A 25,490-nucleotide genomic window follows, 5' to 3' on the forward strand; every position below is an offset into this window, starting at 1 on the left:
AACCAGAAGAAAAATCTGTTTTCATTCTCTCCCTTATACTTGAATTACAGGTGTCAAAATATGGGTAATTTAGTGGAATTTTTTAGGGATATAAAAGAAAAATAGCTTGATCCACCATAAATCTTTCATTTGAGTTGCAGAATACACCATCAATGAACCATAACTGCTGGGACTGTTGGCATCCTTCTGCTGCATTGAACTTAATTGTTTGTTTTGAGATAAATTGTAAAGCAAGATATAAAGTTAGCAGCTTATTGACTGTCCTGCTGGAAAATATGTAGAGCAGGCCTGGTTTTAAATTAACTCTGTAAAAGTGAAAAAGTCAAGTCCGTACAAGACAAGTTTACATAGCAAGGATTGGACTGATAGGCAGTAACTCATAAATGAATTGTGCTTTTTTGGGTGGAGGGGATTTTATTAGACATGGGTTGTTTTCACAAAACACTTTGATTATAGATAATTTCTACATGATTTCTTGTTCTTTGAAAGATATCCATACAACTCTGCTTGTAATTTTAAAGATACCTTTTTTCTCTCATGCTGCTTGGCTAGTTTAAGAAGGCTATCTAAATAACCTTGGTATTCTTTCCGGGGACCAGAGAGGGAGGAATTTAGTTTCATTTTAATAAAGTCCTTTACACAATTTCAGAAATGAAGAGACAGTATGGAACAACTATAGATAAGGGTGTTTTTTTTTTTCTTCACCTCATTTCCAATGGTAAAAATTTTATGATATCAAAGTGGGTAGGGTTTAATGAACCTAAGTAAATTTAAACAATATGACAGTTTGGCTTACCATCTGGAAAATTCTAGTGCATTTCTAATGTTTGTGTATTTTATTTGATTATTTGGGTTTCTGGCATTATTTAACTTGCTATAATGCTAAATTCCTGTGATATGTTTGCAACTGTTCCATAAAAAGTACAGCTGAGGTAGGCCTCCCTTGATTTCTGGTTGGCTCTTTTTAACTTCTGCCTACAGAGAAAGCAAAACTTCAGAAAAGGTTAGCTAAGCTAAGGGGGATTTATCACTGGAGACGGCACAAACAGAAAAATGATACTACCTGAGATGGTCTTTAATGTCTTTAATGATGAGAAGATTTTTTTTTTCATCACTTCAGTTTGTAGATATTTAAAATGTAGTGTTTTTTTCTTCAGTTGTGGACTCCTTGTACTGGGTTTTGGGGTTTTTTCATGTATGTGGTCTTGGATTGGTTTCTTTAGAAGGTAAGGGCTATTTCCCTGTGACTATTCACAAGCGTCAGGAGGTTATCAGAGCTGCAGCCCATAAAAGAATCCAGTACTTTTTGAAGTCGCTTTTGAAAATGCCAAAAGTTACCTTTCTGCATTTACTGCATAAACTGTAGTTTATATCTATGGACCTATAGAATTGACTCCCTTTCCTCAGATGATTGTATGGAGGACAGCATGTTTAATCATTGCATCTGAGAGCAGAGCAAGATGACAATCCTGCTGATTAGAATAAAGATTTTCCCCATTATTGATATTTTGTCTAAAAGTGATCAATAATTGTATATTCTTTTAGAAAAGGAAAGACTTTTTTTCTTGTCATTCTTTTTCTGGCTGGTTGCACCCATCAAATATTCAGTTATAAATATACAAAATTGTGGCACAATTCCCTTGTGAAATTGGCTAAGGGTGGTACTAAAAGTGTCTCCTTCAAAAACAGGAATTATCTTAGACCCACTGGGAACTGACAGTGGTCAAAGAGGAATTTCTAGGCTTCAGGCAGCAACAGCCTAGAAACTCTGCAACAGCAGAGTCTGAGCCTGTGTGAAATCAAATCACATAGCTTTCTCACACTGGCCTGAGAAATTGTAAGGAGAAATCAAAAACAAACCTTGGAAGGTGAAAGACCATTGGCAGGTGGTGTTTTTGCCTGGTTGTTGTTTACTTGTAAGAAACGGTTGAGAGGTGTTGTTCCAAGTGATCAATAATATTCATTGTACTAAAACACTGTATAAAAGGATGTGCCCCTCAATAAACTTTAACTTTTAAATCCTCCAAGATGGAGTATATAGTTATTAAAGCTGTCCCAAATAATAATGATTCCTCTACCCTTTGTTGGCAGAGAGACAAAACCTCAAGGATTGAGTGAAAAGGCAAACATTGTATGGAAAACATAACCCATTGAAAGATGAACATTTTGAGAGGCGTGGGGAATTCTGCACTTCCACTGCTGCAGTGTCCTCACTGCAGACAGTTTTGGGGGTCATTTACCACCACCTCCTCTTCACCCAGAGTGTTTGAACACTATTATGTCTAACTTCAGTCAAGAGGAGAAAATGAGCCCTGGGCATTCATTCAATTTAAATGTTTTTATCAGAAGCATTTGTCAGTTTATTGATTGGTCTGAACTAGAGGAGCCAGTGGGTGAAGATAGGTCATTCTGAAATGTACATACAAAGGCTCTGATGTCACACCGCAAACTGTTCCCTGGAACAATTTGTAGCCACCTCCACAATGGCCACTGCATGCCACTTTTTCAGTCCTCTTTGCATGACCAGTGCTTTAAAGCAAATGTACAAAAAGACACATCAGTTCCCTGATCTAATTCAAAGGATAACTGCCCACAGAGTTGTACCAGTCCTAAGATGGTAAAAATAGAGGGCGGGAATATTTCAAGGTACTGTAATACCTGAAGAGTTTTGTAGTTTAATGGGCTAATTTTTGGTGGCAGTGTTGGAATGAAAGGCTGTCTCACATTCGGGTCTGCCCAAGGATGCTTCTGTTTGCAGAACTGTGATGACCTGAACGAGGGACCTGATGCAGCTGAAAAAACAGGTTTTGTTTGGGTTTGTTTTTCAGTTGAATTCACTCCTGTTTTGGCACAGCTCTGAACAGCTTTGGCCAGAATAAGCAATATCTCTGAGTGTTCAACCATAGCTTGTATCTGCTGAAATCACATTCTGAATTACTGGTTTGGGGAATAGGAAATTCAGGGGCATCATTCCCAGCAAGTATTTATTACTAGACAATCAAACACAAGACATAACGGCCCGTATGCCAAAGAAATGGATGCAATTTTAAAGGCTGAGGTCCTTCACTTAGTAGGAACAACAGCAAAGCTGTCTCCTGAATAAGGCAATGAAGAGTTTAGCAGCAATACCAGTGAAATGTATTCCTTCTGTCTGCACTGGGCACATTGTCCTCCCAGCTGGTTCAGCTAACTGTTTATAAGGCAAGCAGTTATGTGGGTGGAGTAGAGAGCTGCTTCTACTAAGCCACTTTCTCCTTTATGTTTACACTGTTATTTCCAGTATACTCACAGCCAAACAGACCAATTCAAGGCTGGTAATCTGGAGCACAGGAGAAGAAAAGCCATCTTTTTGAGGTGACAGATGAGAGGCAGTAAAACTCTCATGCTTGTGCTAAGGTGGAGGGAACATATCAGAACTCTGCAAGTCCCCACAGAGACTTTGACACCCAATTTTACCCTTGCTCTGAGAATAAGAAAGGATTTCCTTTTCACTTTCTTGAGCTGTCAATCTCTGTTTAACGACATGAACAGTTAATTTACTTGCTAAAATCCATTTTTTATGCACTGCCATCTTTTTAAGGGAAAGTAAATCCTTTCCTTTACTTACCATGCTTGAAATTTAACTTTCTTGCATAAGGCTGTAGAAAAAAAGTTTTTCTGTGAGTCACAAAAAGAAGCATTAGAGGCAGTTCAACTTTTACTTTCTTTTTTCCAGTTCATGAATGTCTGAGAATTAAATGACTCAAGTTTATTATGATAAAATGACACTAGGATTTTAATATATTTGATGTTAAATTAGAAAACTAATGTCAACATCATAAACCATCATATGCATGATATTCAATATAGTTACACTCAATAATAAATATCTTGTGGAATTCATATAACTGAAGCCCACACAAGAATAAGGAAGCTGCCAAAATAGTATCATATCCAGTTGGCTTAGTCAGCAAGAAACCAACTGGTCCACAGATGCTCTTTTTACTATGAGAAAATATCCTCTTTTGCAAATCTCCTGTCTGCAAAATGTTTCATTATGAACTCTTCTCCTCCTGCAGGCTGTAAATAATTTATTCATCAAACCTTTTTATTTGTAGCACATGGAAAACTCAGTACAAATTTAAAAACAAAAAAGGGGAAGATTAGAAACTGAGGTTTCTAATTGCATTATAGTGCACTAACTTGTAAAAAAGGCCTTAAGGCATGGGAATCAGTGGACACCCAGATGGATTTCGATACCTTTTCTCTGGCACAGGCAAGAACTGGAAAAGAAGTTGTTTTGAGAATTGAGAGTGCTTGTTCATCATATGTAAGGATATGAACAGAAGTAATGAGGTTATGACAAGATGTTCACCTGCACCCAGTGTTCCCTTTCTATCCATTCCAGTCTCCTTTATTCATGCAGCTACCTAGCTGAGGTCCAGCCAGTGCCACAGTAAAATACTTTTCTCTGTTTCTGCAGTATGTGTCCTCTTTTCCTCTATTATTCTCTTTGCACGGGAACACATATATTTTGGCAAGAAAATTATAAAACATTAGAAAGAACCACCACCTCATATGGTTCCAATTCCTTTTCTTTCAGAACATGAACATTTTCGATACTTTTGGTTTAGCAAAACTTCAGCAACTGTTGTTAATTGACTGTAGAACATAATTTGCATTCCTGTGCTTTGTATTTTACGTGAGGTCACAGAGGCAACAAAGACCACATTCCTACATGTATTAAGAGAATGGTTCTCAAAGTGATTCTGACACTTTCAAAGAAACACTGCTACCATTTGCATTACAGGTAAAAATCTCATAATATGGTCAGTAACATAGTTGCTACTGTAGCAACAAGAAAGTTTTGTCACTTTGATTATATATTTCTATTTATAAAGTATCATTTACCATTAGAGAACTGCCTACATGTGATGATGGTATGACAATAGCTCCTCCTGTAATGCAATGACAGACCAAATAAGCTGAATTTTATTCAATTAAAGTTTAAAATACATGATATATATATATATATATATATATTGAGCTTCATAATGCTGTGATTTTCCATTCACTTGAACAGTATTCTATAAAAACACCATCAGATAATGGATCTATATCTTATAGGGTGATAATATAATACTTAATAACATAGATGTTCCAGGACAGTAGCATTCAGGGGAGGAAAGAAGAACTACACAAATTTCAGTAATAGGAGATACCCTGAAAAGACTGCTTGGTTAAGAATTACTGCAAGAACTCTTCCTTTTGAAAGTTACCTGAACTGAAATTATCCTGGAAGCTGGCCTGATTTTTATTGATGAAGTACTGCTGATTGATTGATTGTAAACCAAGGAGGGAAGGGTGTGTTAGTTATTCTGTTTTCTGTGAACATAGAAATGTTCCTGTTCCTGTAATCTTCATCCAAATCATGAAAAGAAGAATTTTTCCATCGGTTTCAGAATACTCTTTTGTGCAAGGGAAGGTGTCTTTGTAATTAAAGCTATGTGTCAGAGTTGTATTACAATTTTTTTTCTTATACTAAGGGATGCACCTGCTATCCGGGGTTTGGCTCTTAAAATATGTTTTGGAAGAGAATAATATCAATATTAAGCATAAAGATGATGTAATTATGATAGGATTATTGACTTGGAAGTTAATTGAAGATATTGCTTTTATAGACAACATAAAGTTATCTGTAAGGCAAAAATTTCACATTCCTTGCCACAAAAAAAAAAAAAAAAAAAAAAAAAAGGAAAAAAAAAAGAAAAAAGAAATAAAAAATAAAAGTTTTCTCAGACCAATGAGATCAGATGTTCCTACATCCAGCTGCTCCTACATCCATGCTGACTTGCACATTTTATATTTCCCGAAAGGCATTTAAAACCTGCAGCATCACTGTTCGGTTTATTGCACTATTAACTTAAAATCTGCATCAACTGTTGTGTGGTATTTAAGTAGAAAATTTACTGTGGATGGATTATTGTTGTAGGAAAACAGTACTGTTCTCTGCTAAAATTCTAGGAGACACAAATACATTTTTTTTTGTAAGCAAATTATTAATGAAAGTTTTTTTCCATTCACAAGATATTTGCAGGGCTTCCACCCTTAACTGGCCTTTCCAATCAACTGAAAAATGAAGGAATTAACACTGAACATACAATCTTTTGAGCATAACTCGGCATTTAGACAGTCATATAAATAAAAGTTGCTAGGTTAAGAATGAGAAAATATTATTACAGCTGTACAGGCACACACTTGAAACTTTTTCAGCAGGTATGTACCTAGTACCAAGTTCAACAACTTTTGTTGACTTAGTTTAGTTTAATTTAATGTTTTTTGCCTTATTTTAGTTTTATTACTTTGTTACTGTATTAGAGAACAACTACTAATATACTCCTGAAAAATTTCATTCACAATGTGATCTTAATTAGGGCTTTCAAGTCACAGACTTCAGAAAAAATAAAGGAGAATGAATACTTCTGTGAGTAGTTATGATGTACAGTCTCTTATTTATAGAGTCCATGTGATATTTCTTAAATATACAGCCAGCCATGCCAGATAAGGCAGAAGAAAGATACATGGAAATACACCATATGCCAAATTCCATAACCCATATTTCTCTTTGGCATTTGAAATCTGTTTGAACGATAACAGGGAATGAAATCCTGGCTTTCAGCAGAAGCTGACTCTGAAAATGGCAGTAGACAAGGAAACATAGAATTATCAGCTTTGAGAACCAAACTAAACAAGTTTTCATCTAAAATATTCCATAGTGTTACGTTTCACACACTCATCAATGGATGTAGTAAGATTTTTTTCTGATATGTTCTAAAGAAATGTTGATTTATTCAAGGATAGTAGATGTTTTCTCACCTGTAGCAGCAGGAAAAATATACAAAGAAGAGCAAAGCACATGTAACAAGATCATGCTGCATAAGCAGTACATCTAGCAATACTCTTGATGAAGTAAGAGCTTTAGTGCTCTTTTCCCTTTCCATAATCTTCCAGCAGTGTTCCTGGGATAATCATTATAGTTTAATCTTTGTCCTCGGCAGGTACAATATCTGGCTTTCAAAGTCTCACATTATAATCTATGTTGTGACCCAAAGGGAAAGACCCAGTCCTGCAGTGCCACCCTGAATAATTATTTGGTTGGCGTTTCTTTTTGTACTCAAGGGGAGTGTCAGGCTTTGAATTCTCATAAAGATTTGTATTTATTTTATGTTTGAAAGAGTGATCACAGGCTTGGCTAGGTGCCCTGAGAAAACAGGTCTCTGGAGCAACACCCAAGTGGTTGTACTTTAAACCCGAGTTAGTAGAGCTTTATAGAAATAAATACCTGTGCTGCATAACACTGGAAAGGTATTTCAGGGACTTTTTTTCTTTTATGAACAGATATGATATGCCTTCAAAGGTCATTATTAATTTTTCTAGAGTCCCAAACGGAATGTGCTTCAGCCTTCTTTCATTCTCTCTTCACTTTCTGATGGTTTTTCTTATTGTCTAAGACTTCCTTAGAAACAGCCTAGCAAATATTTAAAATAGTGTGGAAAATGAATGTTGCTCTGGTTAAACTGCACATTCATACTCAGAATAGTATTGAGAATTGTAACTCTTGAACTCTTGAACCTACAGCAGGTAAACATTACTGTTATTATTAGTATATATGTTATTTATTGTTTATCACCACAGCTAACAGAGCTAGCCATGCAGCCTCCAGGATAAGGCATTGTACAATCATGCCATCCCTGTACAAGGTGTAAGTATTGGGTATGATACTTTCATACCCATTCATGGGACCCTCTGAACTTGGTGTCTAGGACCTGAGTCATGTGATAGTCCGCTTCATAATGTCCCCTGAAGTGGTCACTTCACCTCTTGATCCTACAGACAACACCTTATGAGATCCTGGCACTACAACAGCAAGAGTGACCTAATAGTTCATGCTGCACTTCTCTTTTCTATAGAGACAAGCCATATTTTATGTGTGGGGAAATGTATGCATGTGTCCTGCTTAGGGACAGCCAAAATACTGCTATCAGGTAGCACTAGACACTAAAAGTAACTTCAGTACCAACATGAGCTGTCAGTGTTGCACAGGCTTTTCCAATTCAACACTGATGCCCTACGCTGCCCTGTTCAACCTGCTCCAGGTGCACTTGTTGCACCCCTGCCTCCATGCTCTCCTCCAATTCCTGGTCACACACCTGCTAGTATTTTAATCCTTTCTCAGCAAAACGTTGGTGAATTTGGTGAGCAGAGAGACTTCAGGAAGGCACTAATGGAAGCCTTTTTTCTGGGCCAAAATCTCTTTGGTCCAGCTGGCTCCTGCAGAGATAACATTACCAAGGAAATGGTGGAAGTGTAGGAAAAAATACTGCCCCACCTTACACAAAATCTCCTGAACTTCTCTTTTCTAAAACTTTAATAGAAACATGATGGTACTATGATTCTGTTATTTTCAGCATCTGCCTCATGTAAGATGTGACATTACTGCCACCAGAAACTTTCCCTCCTTGTTGTATATTCTGAGTCAGCAGTGGACCATTCAGGCACAACCCAGCAGCAAACAACTGCTTTCATGTTAGTAGCAACAGGTTGCAGGTAAGTTCTTAAGTAACATTTAGCTGAAATCTAAATTGGAGTGGAATCCTACATTCTGGTCTTCCAAACCAGAAACTGAAGAAAAAAAATGGAAAAGAAAAATGCAATTCAGAAAATATTTTATTGAGTACAATACCATTTCATTGTAGGCTTTATAAAACACCACCAACCTCTCTGAGGTTGAATACAGCTTGGGCAGGTGAACAAGGAGTGGGAGAGAGGGAAGGCATCTGCAAATTTTCATGCAAGAGGCATAATATGGGGTATTTGCATCTAGATGATACCTTGTCATAGTGCCCAAGTTTGCACTAGCTCACCAGAAAAAAAATCAATGAATCTACATTTAAATTTTATGAAGGATTCTAACAATCAGCTACAAGTTCAAATTTACTGGGTGTTGCCATTGCACATTCAACAACTAAACTCAAGATCATGAAATAAAAATCAGTAGAGCTTGGATTGAAATTACTGTAAGAAGGCTTGTTTGGAACTGAATTAACTCTAACTCCAGAAACTGATGGTTAACAAGACATTATAACCACTGTAGATAAGGACAACTGCAGTTTTTACCAATGTACTAACATCTAACTTCAATTTTTAGCAGATGGAAAACAAGGAAAGTTCCTGGAATTTGGGTTAATCTCACAACACACATCTAATAAAGACCTGGCATCATGGTTCTTGGAAGGAGATTAAACAAATAGTAATCCATAGGCAATTTTCAGTTGCATGAAGCAACTGAAAACTCACAGAAAAGAGCTGTAAGTAGGGGAAAAATGTGGAAATATTTATATGAATGAAGATGCTTCTTACTGGAATGTAGACTAACTAATTTTTCTGGTGTTTTATTTTCAGTGATGGTAAAGCATAAATGTGCTATGAAATGTAGGAACAGTCAAAAGCAGCCTTGAAAAAGTCTCTATATTGCTTAAATTCTCTCAACCATACCTCTTTATGAAGTATGCATACATTCAGAGACTGTAAGAAGTTTTCAGGTTGACCACATTTCTACAGCTAACTGTATTTTATGAGCTGGTCCCCACAGAATCTTTAAAAATCTGCCATGAAACCTGCACTGTGCTGCCAAAGAATTGAGGAGCACTTGTTATAACCAGCGAATATGAAGGTTAAGTACAGCAGTTAATATATCAAATTACATAGAGACTTCTATTGTCCCTTTGGGTGTGCATTTTCCAACATGTCTAAGTACCACCACTTTGACAGGAAATAATTTCATAAAGTAGGATTGAACAATTTGTTAACTACAATAATATTTTCAAATGGAAAAGAAATTATTAATCCACACTTCAAACTAAGAAAAATGGAAAGGTAAAGTTTAGCATATTCATTAGCAATTAGAGAAAATAGTCTAGGAAGGCCAAAGTATTCAAATAATTCAGAAATGTTCTGTTGAAATGAATTTCTTATTTATTAAAAAGACAACACATTCTCAAGAGAGCACCTTCTGCAATGAAATAATTTAGTTTCTTCATATAGACACATCATACACAATGTTAACAACCATGAAAAACAATACAAAATGCTTTCAAATTTAACAAGTAGAAAAATATAACTAGTATATATGGCAATTGTGAATCTAATACTGTACAGAAGTATTTATGGATTTTACAAATAAATAATAGCTTAAATGCCCTTTTAAAATCTTCTAACTGTACACTGGAACGTAGGTTCTGAAGCTTACCACTAACTTGCCACAAATGTGTGCCAGTCAAATGTTCTGCCCACAAGCTCAAAGAACTTCTTGTTGGGTTCATGGAAATATTCCTGCAGTTTCTCAAGTAACCGAATGTCCACTTGTGGGTGCGCTCGTCCTTTGGACTCATGTAAACAGCGCTCTCTACCACTGTCCCTCAGGCAGTAGAATCCCTTAGTTTTGTTGAAATAAAAGTTTGAAGCATTTATCTGTGGTGACAACTTCAGAAATCTCTCCACCTTTTCTATTTCTGGAAAGGGATCTTTGATTAGTTTGTCCCCATCTACAATGTGGATATGATCAAGAGGAAAATACTTCAGCCAGTTCTGCATGTGAATGTAATACAGGCTTCTGTTTATTGCCTTGTAGTCCACATTGAGTTCACCATTTTTAATCAGGAATTGTTCAATGGATGGGTACGGCTTGTGCTTCTGCATGTGGTTGTAGAACACTTGGGTGTAATCTGATAGTACTCTCTCACTTGGGTCTCTTAAAATAAGGAGTAGTCTCATTGATTGGTTCATGTTATAAACTCTTTCAGGCACTTTAGGTGATGTGAAATATGCTGGAGTTTTTTCCACGGTGATCTGATGGGGATAGGAGAATGGCATTTGATTAATATACCACTGCAATCCATTCCTGTAATGATCTTCCCAGTCAAAGAAGTGAACTTCACTTTCTGCTGCTGCAATATCTGGATGGAGACTCAACATCTCTAACAAAGCTCTTGTTCCACCTTTTCTCACTCCAATAATAATAGTCTGTGGCAGCTGCTGACACGATCCATTAGAATGAATGTTTTCCTTGAAGTCATTTTTCTGAGATGTTTTCTTTAAAAGCTCTCTCTGAACAGGCTGAGAAGAAGTCTCAGCATTTGAATTTATAGCTGGTCTGGAAGGCACTATCTGAGGTTGAACAATAAGCAACACAGCTCCCAGCAGAAAAGCTGCCATGACAGAAGTTCTTAGTCTGGTTTTACTCAAGCGGGTAATGGGGCATAGAGAGATTTCCACCAAGAACAACCCTTAAAAGGGGTTTTTGTTTTGCTGAGTGAATGTGTATTTCTCAAGCAAAAACTTTGCTGAAAGAGGAAAAAAGAAAAAGCACATTATCTTATATTCAGCCACACTGCAAATATCTTTTTCTTTTCAAAACTGAACAAACTTTAACTTTCTCAACTCCAGGCTCACAGATAATTTAGTGTAATTAAATGTTTTAAAAGACAGGTATATGCAACAGTGCTGTAAGAAAATTATTTCCAGTCATCAGGAGACATGAATATTATTAATATTTCATTTGCAGACAGAGTATTATCAGTTATTATTTTTAAAAAATCTGATTTCCTTGGAGTTGAACCACAATAACAAGAGAATTGGTTTTTTTAGTCTACAAAATTGATTTGCCCTAGAAACAAAACATAAAAAGAAAAAGGTATGGGAGGACCAAAAGAGCACGCCTAAAAGCTGAGGGTCTTGTAGGATATCTGGGAAATATAGCCTCCCAAAGAACCATGTAACAGCAGCCTAAGAAGTCAAGCCTCCTGGGAAGAAGTCTCATGCAATATAGATAGAGCTGTCCAACATGAGAAGGCAACATTCTCCTAGGAAGGAATTAGAAAAGCTCTAGGTAAATAGCACATGAAGGAAAAGTTTAATTTTGTCTCATTTTTAAGTGAAGTTAACTTTTGCTTTGTGCTTATTGTTTCTAAGGATAAAATAGGGCGCTTGCACACTGGCCCTGCAAAGAAGTAAGATAATGAAACCATAGACTATAATATGACTGAATCAACAAAACACTTAAAGACCTGTGGTTCCCAGCACTATACTCAGGAAAGAAAACACACAAAGGATACTTCAGAAGGTCATTTCAAGAGCTAGCCAGCAAGCTGCTGTGATGTAAAGAACTAACTTTAGGCTTTATCAAAAGTCTACTAAATACCACCAGTGAACACCCTTTAAAGGTCAGGGTATTTTTAATGCAATGTTTGAAATGAAATTGTAACGGTTTCACACATAGTAGAGCTCTTAGATTGTTGCAGTATGAGCAGGCTATGTACACAAGCTCCCTGAATTACAATGTCTTCCAAATACTTTATACCTTCAGTGAAGGGCTGGTGTGGATTTTAGTATTGTCTAACTCCACTTAGAAGTAGAAGCCATAACAGCTGAGTACCTGACTGCTTTGCCTTAGCAGGCTACTGTAATTATGAATTTAAGCCTGGAACAGCACATACTGTGCCAGCTAACAAGGGCTGAAATATGAAATTACATACGAACAACCTGAGGAAATGCAAGGGCTAGGTTTTGGAAATTCTCCAGAGAATCTGAAAAGAAACTAATGACTTTTCCACAATAACCTAAGTCCCAGTGCAACAAGGACTAATGATGTGTTTCTAAGTAATCTAAAGTTCTGTTTGATAGCTTTGCATTTACTGAGGTCATGACTCCATCCTGAATGGAACAGGTCTGCTTCCTGATATTTTCTACTGATTATCACTTCGCTGCTTTCCCTTTTTTCCATTTTTAACGGGCTACAAGGCAGCAATATTGTTAGGAAGCAGAAATTGAGGCTGGGAAGAAAGAGAAGCAAAGTGTCATGACAGATGTGAAGTTAAGAGAGTGCCTCCCTATATGCCCACAGGCTTTGAGCTTGTGGGCATACCTTGTCTATTCTTTGATGTCTGATCTGAGGCATGTTTGCAGAGGAATTTGGGTTTTTTCCATTTTTGGCCACTGTTGTATTTTCTCTGTCTGAAAGAGTTCCATTTTGTCTGTCGTCATTAGTCTTCTGTCTTTCCCTGTCCCCCACCATTCCTGGCAATCATTCTAAGCTTAAACTATATCACTTTTAACAAGAAATAGTCTTAATAGCCCCACACTGTGGATGTTGATGGGGGAAGACACTGGGTGACATAAAATTCGATATAGGTAAATTCACTGAGCTATGCTGCCACAATATTCAGCGGCAATGAGAGAACAGGACACAGCACCAGCCAGATTGGATCAATGACTGATGGGCAGCTCAGTACATAAGAACAACAAAACATCAACTCTGTTGAATTTTAAGGTCACAGATTAAAGGAATAGCCACTTACTTCACAGTATATTTTAAGTCACTGGCTCCATAAATAGTAAGCCAGAGTTGTTGTCTTAACACCTTATTGGAAAAGCATAATAGGATTCCAGCAAGGAACAGGTTGAACTATGTGGAAAGAAGTGAATTTAAAGTCTACTGGTAGGAACACTTACTTCTTAATAGTCAGATTGAAATATGCTATGCTAACAGCTAAGTTCTCTAACAGACTGTCTCTAGAAAGATTAAATTTTAGCTGCTGGTCTCATAGTGACAACACACCGCTGGACTGTGGAGAGAGGGGGTGTTGATTTTCTTTTTTCCGCTGTTGTTGGGGTTTTTAGTTTCTTTTTTTTTTTTTTCCTCTTTGATAAAGAAAATTAATGCTATTTCATAATTGAGTGGGGTTTTTAATTTGTAGCTCATAGTTGGCATACTAGTCAGTTGCTAACTCTTTTTATGCAAGCCTTCCTGTAACTGAATATAGGGTAAGAACTTCTGAGAAAAAGACATAGCAAGGTGTCTCTTCACTCTAGCCGTACTCTTGTTTTGGCCCACATCTTTAAAATCAGACCTGTGGGATATTACAGGTGTGGTTCCAGGGGCCCCATCTCAGACAGGTTTTTGAGCCTCAGTGGAGTTCTGCCTCAATGTCTTCCCATTCTTAAAGACTTTTGTGGGGCACAGCTTTTTCTAAATACAAAAAAGCAACTGTTTCCTGTTTCAATATGACATCTCATAATAACATAGGAACGAATATCTTCTGTTTCAGATATACAGAATTTCAGTGTTCCTCCTCAGCTATTTGATCAGGTGCACATCTCACATTGCAGAACACCACTACTATATTTCATTGCATTTATTTCATGGACTTCCACAGACCCATATCAGTAATTATGTCATACAGAGTACCTATATGCTATTGTTGTTTCGTTTACAAGCAATAAAGCTTTGTCTGCCCTTTGTTTTCATTCTATTTTGTTTCTCCCATACTTTATAGGCCTGATATCTTGATCGCTTATTTTGTTTTGTTGGACTAATGTAACAGAATAGGCACGACTGTATCTCTAAATTCAGCATAAAATAAATGATGTGTGAGAAGAGTGGTTTTCAGGAATAAAGCAACATATAAATTGGTTGTCATTCAGCTCTCATCTCCTACATCCTCTATAATGCTTTAGGTCGATCTGTAGTTTGGTATCTAGAATTACAGTGGTTTATATAAAAGGATGCAAACATATATTCCATAGCTGTATGATTTGTGGGTCTGAAAAACTCTTTCAACAATAATAAGCATGCACTGAGGAGTTGAAAGCGGCCACTTTGCCAAATTACTTTTCTGCTTTAAGAATTCCCTTCACTGCATCCACAAGTCATGCAGAGCATACATGACTTCATTTGATGACTTTGTATTCCAGATTAGTTAAAAAATTTAACTGACAGTCATTACTATTGTATTTGCTACAAGTAAATGAGCAAGTTGTAAAAGAAATACAGTTTATGTTAAATGGGGCTTTGAAGATTATACTAAGAGTTTTCAAAAAGTCTGATTGCTTTTGCTTAATCTTTTCTTCAGCTTTCTCCAATTAATTAGTGAAATGTGCCAACCTGTTTATTTTACCAGATTCAATGTGGACTTTATGATTAAAACCTCTTCAATAGTAATAGTAACTTGGAAACAGAGAAAATTTAATCAGTAAATGCAGAATGAGGGCTAGAGGCTGTCATATGTCATTGATTTTGAAACATGTGTCACTATTTTGTAATTTGTGACTATTTCTTATTATTTTACAAAGGTATTTTAATGCTTCTGTATGTGTGTCATCAGTCACATTGCCTAAACTACCTAGATTATATCCACTGTTTAGTTTAATATGCATTAACAAAGTAAGGTAATTTCTTCCTGGACTGATGACTTCATTTTTGCTGGGAATTGGATGGTGTTAGATTTAGCCCTGAACTTTCAAAAGAACAACCTCTGAGTTAGCTGCCCAAGTGGGTAGGAAGAAACATAAGGAGTGTCTGTAGGGCAGTCAGTAAGCATCAGGCAGAGTCTGCTGGCAGATTTGACAGAGACATACCTCACAAAAACAGCCCACAGCAACATACTGAGAGGTTTTAGCAGAGCTAATGGGACCCAGTTACCACCAGGACAGTAAGAGGAGAGGTAACATTACATCCTTTCCATAAGCATGCAAGTGACTTCATCTTCATTAAAAAGAAGTGTTCCTGGTTCTTTAGGGGCTGTGGACAAACAGGTTAAGTTTCAGATGGCCTCACTTTATTTCCTTGCAGAACTGAATCCCTTCACTGGAGAGCTCTCTGCCCAATCATCTAAATAAAACAGTCTGGACTGAATGAGAACTATACTTCACTTGCTGAAGTTTGTCTGTAGAGGGAGATTAGAGCTGAAAATCTGAGTGAGACATTTTGTTCTTATAAAGAATACTTAGTTTTGCTGATCTAATAGAACAGTTTTTGGACTGTATTTTCCCTTGCACATATTTGGGCACAAGAACTGCAAAATATAAGACTAAAGTTGCTGGTTAAACCTAGCTGTGCAGTACAACCCACACATCTGCTATGCTGGTTTCTTCTCTTGGTAAAAAAAAAAATCCCCTGAGATAACCAACTTCCTAAACTGATAAAGACTCAGTGTTCTGAACCTTTGTATTCAGCAATGTGCATTAAAAAACTGAACTAGAACAATTGCAGTGTACTCAAAATCCTCCAAGAACTCATTGATATGAACAGTATATTCCTATCCTCTAAGGGTAGACTCTGTCCACCATAAGATATATTCCTTAGTTGTTTATATCAGCTCAAGTGCCACTTTGTATCCAGATAACATAAAACTTCCCAGTACAGCTATCACTTAAAGCTTAGCCAAGAGCAGGAAAGGAAAGAGCATTTTTTAAGTTTAATTCAATTTATGAAACATGTTTTTTCTTGAAAATATATTCTAAATTTTGTTATTTTTACCTATTAAACTGTATTCCAATACCCCCTCCATTAATAAATTCTTCCCACACTTCCCACCACATACACTTGTTTTTAAATCTGATTTTTATTAAAAGTTTAAAAAAAACACTTGCCAATGAAATGCTTGAATTCTAGTTTCCAGGAATTAACTACAAATACTTTCCTACATTAGTGAGTGCTACAGAGATAAGTGTAATAAATGAAATAGAACTGCATACTACTTAAGGTCTCTAGAATCATAAACTATTGATCACCTTATGATATATCAAAAAAGTCATCGGCACATTAAGAAGGGATGTGAAACTATAGGTAACTGTATGAACCTGTCTTACAGTGCCTAGATGATATGTACATTTTCCAAATTATATTAAAACTGCTGCAAACCAGCAGAGATTAAACCATGGCTTTAACTTTTATGGTCAGATGTTAAAAAAAATCTAATAATAATTTCAGTGTTGTTAAGATGAGATATTGTCTATCAGCACTACGACTTCAGAAACACACTTTAAAAGGTCTTTAAATTTTGGGAAGGGGAACTTAACAAGCTGAGAAATGTTGACTTGGTAAGAAGTATTTTTGGCTGAAATCTGCTGTATTTCTGCACCTGCTGTGATAAATACAGTTTATGCAGATTAGATAGGCCACCAGTTCATGACTTCTAAAGGAGTTCAGCCCCAGCGTAAGCAGTAAGGCAGCAAATTTACAATAGACTGTGGTTATATATAACATGCAGTCTTTCTTAAGGTCAGAAGGCACCATTCCAGTCTTTCATGTCAAGAGATCATAAAAACTGTTAGAAGAGAAAATACCCTAGATTTCAGAGAACCTCATGCAGGTAAAAATAAAATGGGACATTACGCCAGAATAAAAATAACTTGAAAAGCTCAGGATGCACAGATTTTTTTGCACTGAATAGTAATATGGAATCCCCTTAACACCTTCTAGCAATTTTTTAAAATACCTGTCAGGATTCAATTTTTTTTCCTAAAGAGGGTACACTGTACCACTTCCTTCTCTATCCCCCCCATAAACCCAAATGCTCAATTCAAAATCCAGAAATTACTCCCCACCCCACCTTCCAAGAAAAATGGGTCACATTCTAATTAAGAGGCAGAAATCTATTGCAGTTAATAGAGTTGCTTCCTAATTCATCAAAGCTGTCCCCAAGAAAACAGCGTGTGTGGAAAGATGGCTCTGTCCTGTCCTGCCCCCTTTCACCTTAGCTGGATGTATTGAAATAGGGAACATGGGAGACTAAGCAGTCCCATTCTCATTTCCTCTGCCAAGCAATTTCTTATCCCTTACACAGGGGCTGTGGGCTGTCTCAAATACCAATATTTAAAACAAAAATAAAAACAAAAAGAAAAAAAACGTCCTCCACACCTCAAAACAGTAATTCATATTCCAAGTAGACTTCTGTGTCTTACACTCTCCTGCCTTCAGAATAACATTGGAGCAGGGTGAATACTGGTGAGGTCATCACTGTATTAGACTTAGCTAAACCAATCCATTTACCAAGCAAAGCACTGCACTGTGACCTGGAGGGAACCCGCAGGTTCTGGAGTGACAAATGAGATGACCAGCAGGATCTCCCATCTTGATCTGCCTTAGCATATTACAGTTTCATTTTTCTCATTATCAAAAGTTTTCATGGAAATCCATCAGCTTTGACATATTTTTTGGGCTCTGATATCTTATGCATTGTAAGTGGAATTTGTAGATGAGGGAAGGGAGAGATCCCAGGTTATGAGACTAATAAAAACATTTTTGATTTCCTCTAATGAAAAGCAGAAGTGTTGTATGTATTTATACATATAAGCACATATTGGAAAGTGTTTTATACCCATCCTATTTTTCTGTAATGCCTGTGTAAGCACATGGCTAGTTCAGAATAACCAAGGGGAAGGACACAGACGAGAGAAACTGACAATCCTGAGGCTGGAATTTGCTCTGTCAAATTAGGGGCTCTTCACTGCAATAGCTGGACTTGCTTCAGATGCATAACCTTCCTGCTGACCTATTAGAGGTATTTTTTGGCTTTGTAGTATCAAAACATTTTCAAAAAAGGAGAAAAAAAAAACCCAGGGTGGGTACTGAAAGGGTGGATGGGCAAGAGATAACTAAAGTTGCTGTCAGTGACTGTGCACTTACTGAGAGGTGCTCTTTTCTGAGCAATGTGAGAAATGCACTTATTATAGAGTAAGAAATGCTGGTAGATGTAAATTGCAACAGTTATTATATTTGTACTTATAAATTCAGCTTGATAGCCAGAGAATATATAGGCATACACCAAACTGACCCTGTTCTACCATGTTCCATTTGCCATACATACTGCAGAGGCTCTCTCTCAGTGGGAGTGGGCACTGCAAGGATCTCTCATGCCAGAAAGATGCTCCCTGCAGACATTCTATCCCCATGCCATTCAAACATGATATCCCTAGAACTTCACATTTATTTTTCTTTCCTCATCAAAATCCAAAGCGGAACAGTCTTGAAACTGGGATCCCTTAACCCACTGCACTAACAGAGAAAGGAAGGAAATTAATGTACTTTAATTCCCAGTCAGCTGAGGTGATTGAACTGCCTGTACTCAGCTGCATGCCCCCTTCCTGATCTTTTGAATGCCTGGCTGCAAGATGAGACCAAACCCAAACTCTTCCATCTGAAGGCGACCACTCCTCCCTCTCGGCATTCTTTTACCCCCAAAAGATTTGAACTGCACACACTTTAATCCTTGGAAAGCACACCGAGAACTGCAGTAACCGAGCCTTTACTGCACTAGTGCCAGTCCTTCAGAACAGAAATGAGCTCGAGTTAAGGCTTTCTGCCCTCCTGCCAACCCGCACAGAGCCCCGTGCAGCTGGCAGGTTCCCGTTCAGCACGCTGCATCCCGCCGCCCCAGCACGACGTGAGGGAGCGGATGGAGGATGCTCAGCAGAGCTTTTGCCAGTGTTCTCCCGTCAGGCAGGCGCCCCGCTCCAGAGCCCTGTCACCCTGCCCTTACTGTGCCTGTCATTTCGCCACAAGAGAAAGAAGATGAAGAAAGTCCCCGGAAGCCGCACCTGGCCAGGTGCTGCCGAACACTTTGCTTCCCCCACCCCGTTTCTCTTCCATCCTTCGCGACAGCGCTGCCTCCCAGAGCCCGACTCGGTGAGTCCGGAGGGCTGAGGCAGCGCCGCGCGTCCGTGCCGGGGCTGGGGACAGCTCTGGGGACAGCCCTGGGGACAGCGCTGGGGACAGCGCTGGGGACAGCCCTGGGGACAGCTCTCAGGTTCCGCGGGCCGGCGGGCGCTCCCCAGCCCCACAGCGGCGCTCTCCCGCCCGCCGCGGCCGCGGGGCTCCCACCTGCCGACAGCAGGTGCCGGGCGGGCGGCGGCGTCACTCCAGCGCAGCCCGGGGGCGGCAGAGCCCTCCGCGATCGCGGGCACCCTCGTCCACCCCGAACTTCCCACGCAGCCCAGGGCAGCGCTCCCCTCCGAGTCACTCACCGCCGGGGCGCGGAGCCGGGGGGCAGCGCTGGCCCCGCTCTTCCATGGGCGCCCGCGGTAGCGTCCGGGGCAGCGCTCGGCAGCGGCGTGCGGGGGCTGCGAGCGCCCGCTGTCGCCCGCCTCGCTCGCCCGGCCGGCAGCGCCGCAGCCCCAGCCTGGCGCCGGCTCGTTTGTAGGGCCCCGCCCGGCCCGCGTCACACACAGGCCCCGCCCGGGCCGCGGGCTGCGGGAGGGAGCCCCTCAGGGAGCCCGCCCTGGGCCCGGCTCTGGGCCCGGCTGTGGGCCCGCCGGAAAGGAGGGTCTGCGGGTACGGGGGTCGGGCAAACAGCCCTGCACGTCTGGGGAAACGGACCGCTGTCCCGCCTCCATAGGATCGTAGAATATCTTGAGTTGGAAGGGACGTACAGGGATCAAGGAGTCCAGAAGGGACGTACAGGGATCAAGGAGTTCAACTCTTTCGATTGCCTCTTTCCTGTACTGATAAAAATACCACCCATGCGAGGCTGCGTGAATAACAGAGTTATAGGACTTGTATTTACTTATTCTATTTCTTGTTTACTTTCTTGGGACTTTACAAGGTGGCCCTGCCTTTTTTTTTTTTTTTTTTTTTTTTTTTTTTTTTTTTTTTTTTTATTTTTTTTTTTTTTTTTTTATTTCCCTACTGAAACGCTTTCTGTTCAGCCGGATGAATTTGAAGCAGAATGGATGTCTGGAATGACTAAAATACTGCTCCTAAAGAACAGTGGGGAAAAGACCTTCTGGGGATTTAAGTCCTAAGGTTAATTTATTGAAATAGGTAGTTTTTTACCATGAACTGAACTGTGTGGTTTTTTTAAGACAAAATGAATTAAAACTGGCATTAACATACTGCATCCATTATTTCAACAGCCAAACTCATGAAATTTACTGTGAACAAAATGCAGGCCCAAATAAAATTAAAATAATTTAAATTCTCAGTTGATTTTGATCAATTGCTTGTAGTTTAACAGATCTGACAGATCAGTAGGATGTTCCCAAAGAAAGTATGTTAGGTTTTTTGCCTAAAAGTGATGTAGTTCAGACAATTCTGTCTGGACTCTGGGATGTATCTCATCAGGTCCCACAAAGTTGTGTATGCTCAGGTTCTTCAGGTGGTCACAAATGTCATCTGTATTTACAGTGTGATCTGTACTTTGTTCCCCCAGTCCCCATCCTGCTGTCCATCAATGATAGAGGAGTGGTTCCCATTGAAGACTGAGGCAAAAAAAGCAGTTTGGTACCTCAGTCTCCTCATCTATTGACCAGTGTTGTTTATCAGGTGGTTACACCTTCCTCCACCCTCTCAGCAGGGATATATCTTCTTTGACCATGGGCTGTGACCTGCTCACACCTCATTTACTCCTTCAGTGCCAGACTGTGGGAATGCTGGGTCACACTCATTACACCAAAAACCAACTTAGTGCACTAGTATTATGCACAAATGCTCATGTTGTATATTTTCTTGAATCCTTTACCTTCAGCCTTGGCTTGCACTGATAATATAACAGGAGGCAAAGCTACCAGTTATGGAACTCTATTTTCTAAACATGACTTCTGTTGAAGGAAGCTGTCGTGGTTTGAAAGCAAAACGAGTGAGAGGCTCCAAGTCAGAAATACAATTTAATAAGAAGAAAGGTAAAAAGGTAAAATAAAATAAAATAAAAGCAATAATACAAAAGACCACTGACAGAGTCAGAATACAACCTGAGCAGGGTGGTGGGAGCAGCCCAGATGAGATGGTCTTCCTGAAGCAGTGATCCTGTAGAAAGGTCTGGTAGCTCTGGTCTTCTGGGAATCCAGGGGGTAAGGGCTGCTTATACTGTCCCAAATCCCAGAATATATCCAAGTGAGAATGCTGGGCTCCTCCCCCTGGGCAGAGCATCTCACAATGGGATGATGAGTTGTGAAGTGGGTCCTTGATGGCCCATTAAACCAGAGATAACCCCTGGAGGGAGTTACCTGTGAGTCATGGGCACGGCACTGATGGGCCATTAGCAGAAGAGCCCAAAGGAAGCGGGCCTGGGATAATACTGCTCCACCTGGTTTCAACAGTTCATGAAGATGGTGATAGAATACTTTTGTATGGCTAAATTATTAAATTGCATTAAAATAAATATGTAATAGAACATCTGAGGAATGAAGAGTACTCAATTATGTTTTAAAAGGAGTATCTCCAAGTGGAATTTTGTCAAAGGTTTTCAAGAAACAAATGTAAGTACTTAAGGAAAAATAGGATGATGTAACTATAAATGTATTTTATTTTATGGTTTTGCATATTTAACATTTAAGATGTTTTCTGTATTTAAGTGTACTATATCATTGCAGTGTAATTGCTTTAGCACCAATAGGTATGTACAAATACTTTAAATTATTTAAGATAGAAATAGAACATTTCACAGGAGTGTTTACTAAAAAAACCCAAAACAACTATACTGTCTTTTTGATTTTTTATACCTTTCTCTATGGTTTATTATAAATCTGGGAGTCTAGTAGAGAAATACATTCATTTGTGATTAGCCTCGCTGTTTAACCCTGATATTTATGTCATGACTGTGGGTTTTGATTGTCTTGGAAACAGGATAAAACCAAAAAGCTCGAATGTTGTTCAGCTGCTATAGACCTGCATAGTTCAGTCATAGGGGAATCACTGTTTCTTCCATGTGATCTGTAGATCAGATATCACATTACTCATTTCATGTCTAATACCCAGTCTTGATATAAAAGAATCAAAAGATGAAAAAAATAATCATTTCTTTATTGTTCCAATCATGAACTATCTTTGGTGTCAAAATAATAACAGAAAGCATCCATGTACCTTTTTATCTGAAGGTATCTAAGTGTAACTTCAAGCCACTGCTTTATATTATCACCTTCCCAGGTAGATTAAAGATATGTTTTGCCCAAAACATACTTTCTTATTCTAATTAGGTCATTTCTCAATGTTCTTTTTCTCTTTTTAATAAGCTAAACAAAGTGTCTCACAAAAAGGCTCAAGAAAGTTTAGATTTAATTACTTTCTTCACTTTTCACAAGTTCTCATCACTGAGTACAACACTGATGCTTAATACAGACAATGGAAACATTTTTACAGTGCTTTGGTAATGAATCCCAATTGCCAATAACATTTCAAGATTTGCTGGTTGGCAGTTCTTAAGCTATTTCAAGTACCTTTCATTGTCATGTAATCCTTACTTTTTAAATTCAAGTGTTCCAAGCTACTAAATCCAATGCCTTATGAGAATATTCTGCCTTCATACTTCTCTTTATTGAGCAAATGTGTAATTTTCCTCAAAGCAGGTTTATTTGACATGATGGTGGTAGTGTCTCTTCAGCTGTGGGTAAAGTGGTAAGAGAGAGTGACACTGGGTCAACAGTGCCATATTTTTATTTTGCTAATTGAGTACTGACTAATTTAGAAAAAGGAAGTGAGACTTCTTAAAGCCAAAAGAATGAGAAAGAAGAAGAAAATTATCAATGCAACATTGCCAGTACACATTTATGCTTCCCTCATTAGTCCAGAAATGGAGATGTGAAAAATGGGGTTACCAAAGTTCCAGCATATCCTGAGTGACTGACATGTGCCATGCAGGCAAAAGCAAGGGTGTTCTGCCCAAAGAATAAACTAAATGAGAGCCTGCTTAGAGGAAAAGACTGATGGAGGAAATGGCAAATGATTCAGAGCCAAGATGGGATAATTTGGGGATTGAGCTGGGGACAGGGCCCACGTTGGGAAGAGGAGCCGTGCTGGAGACAGGACAGCAGAGGTGGGATGCCTGCACAAGGAGAAGGTGGTGACTCACTGGAAGCACTGTGTGTCCCAGGACAGACCTCAGTGCCTCTCACCCAGCACTGCAGGTGGCTTTACTGCTGTCTCAGCTCTGGAGCTGCCTCCCAGTACAGTGTGGAGAGCATTGGGTTCCTGCTGTCATGGGCATCAGAGGGATTTGAAAACTTTCTTTCAACCACTGTGCTTCTCACAGTAGGTGTTTTGGAGATGCAGAGGTGAAAAGTAGCTGAAGGAGCAAAGACATGAACATTTCTTAATTGAAGAAATGCTTAGAGCTTTCTGTGTACTGTCTATGTTGGAGCTGCCTGTTACACAACAAAATTTATATTTGTCAGGTTGAAGTAATGCAGATATGACTTAAGAATTCAGACTCACAGGTTTCTATTTTGTCACCAGGAAATACTCTAGGGAAATCAGGGAGGAATTAATGGTGTTTTCCAGTCAGCTAATGGAATTCAGGTGTAGAATTTTAAGATAGAATTAAATAGGTATATATTATAATGTCATTTTAAATTCAGGAAATAAAAGGTGTGTTACTTCAGGTCTAAAATTTACAGAATATGTGTCTAACTTAGGCCAAGAGACCAAAGACTTGAGTAAGGCACCATTTTGACTGGAAAAGAAAAAGAAGTGAAAAGGGTAGGGAAGTATGGAAAGAGGTTTGTGGTTGAGAGTGTGAGGTTGTAAGCCAGCATTTGCACAGGGAAGTACATCTGAAGAGAAGAGGTGTCCATGAGGTGGAAAAAGCAGGTTGGTTGCTGGCAGTAGAAAGCACAGCTGCAATAGGGAAACAAACTCTAGGAATGAAACTAATTCTGAATAGGTGGCAGATTTGAACAAAAATACAAAAGGCTAATCTGTAAACTTTTGAACAGCTGAGTTTGCTTGTCAGGGCTCCAGTGCTGTTGATAACCAGCTCTGCTTCTCAGAAGAAGTGATGGTGCATTTAGTAACAGTAGTATTGAGGAGATGTAATATTCTGGTCCAGGCTGGGAACCACCACCACCATATATCCTTTCTATGGTCCAGCGTATTTTAAAATTGAGTTCACACCTTAGATTAAGCAATAAAATGCAAGGAAAAGAACTGAAATGTAGCAGATGGAAAGGAGCCATGTGAGAAGGACCAGACTAGTCTAGGTACAATACTGAAGGAGGTGCAAGGAAAATCTAAAAAGCCTAATCTCCTAAAAATATTTTCAAGGATGATTTAACTACAGAGAATGAGTGAGAGCTTGCAGTATGGATGAGCTTATGAAAGCAAGGTGGAAGTGAAGCATGCAGAGAGGAACCTTAGAGTGAAAAGAGAGGATAAATGATAATTAAGTGATAATATTGAACTTTTCCAGAGAAATAAATAAAGGATTAATCTGAAGATTCCTCACAGCCTTGCCTCATAGCTCAGTATAGACTTTTATTTAAAATGATCTCTGTGAAGCATGCAGTGGTGCTATGGCCTTCTAATTCATTTTCTTTAGTCAAACATTCTCAAGTTGGTACTTTAAGCTCCAGGAGTTGAATATGGAGCATGGAGGTTTATATTATACTGATGTAAAAAAGAAGCCTCTCAAAAATCTATAGTTCAGCATAAACATTTAAGAATTTCCTTTCCCTAACTGTAGTGTTGTTTGCAATAAGAAACAGATTATCACTTGGTGATTCAGGACTCTGCATGATGGCTTTTACATGATCTGAAGAATGCTGGCTTTAACAAAGTAAAGGAAGAAAAAGATAAGTAGTAAATTGACAATGGATGAGATCTAAGTTCCAGTTCTGTGTCAGACTTACAGCTTTCCAAGCTCTTTCTTTGAGAATGTAGGGTACCTCTTTAAAGTAAGGTATTG

General features: G+C 38.7%; 1 protein-coding gene across 2 annotated transcripts; it reads right to left on the minus strand.

Annotated features, from left to right (window-relative positions):
• Positions 1 to 8,574: 8,574 nt before the first annotated feature.
• On the minus strand, positions 8,575 to 19,973 carry HS3ST1 (heparan sulfate-glucosamine 3-sulfotransferase 1). 2 transcript variants are annotated; one of them, XM_083861956.1, is made up of 2 exons: positions 19,843 to 19,973; positions 8,575 to 11,381 (listed from the first exon to the last, which is right to left on the minus strand). In XM_083861956.1, the coding sequence occupies exon 2, from the start codon at positions 11,251 to 11,253 to the stop codon at positions 10,291 to 10,293; it is 963 nt and encodes a 320-aa protein (XP_083718082.1). In that variant the 5' UTR covers positions 11,254 to 11,381; positions 19,843 to 19,973; the 3' UTR covers positions 8,575 to 10,290. The 2 variants fall into 2 exon arrangements, with proteins under 2 accessions (XP_083718082.1, XP_083718083.1); XM_083861957.1 differs by lacking the exon at positions 19,843 to 19,973 and adding an exon at positions 19,700 to 19,718.
• Positions 19,974 to 25,490: the final 5,517 nt, after the last annotated feature.

The sequence above is a fragment of the Zosterops lateralis genome (genome assembly GCF_965231275.1).
Source record: "Zosterops lateralis genome assembly, chromosome: 5".
In the NCBI taxonomy this organism is placed as follows: Eukaryota; Metazoa; Chordata; class Aves; order Passeriformes; family Zosteropidae; genus Zosterops; species Zosterops lateralis.

Excerpts from the sequence above, each read along its gene's own strand:
- HS3ST1 (XM_083861956.1), bottom strand. The coding sequence starts at position 11,253 with ATGGCAGCTTTTCTGCTGGGAGCTGTGTTGCTTATTGTTCAACCTCAG.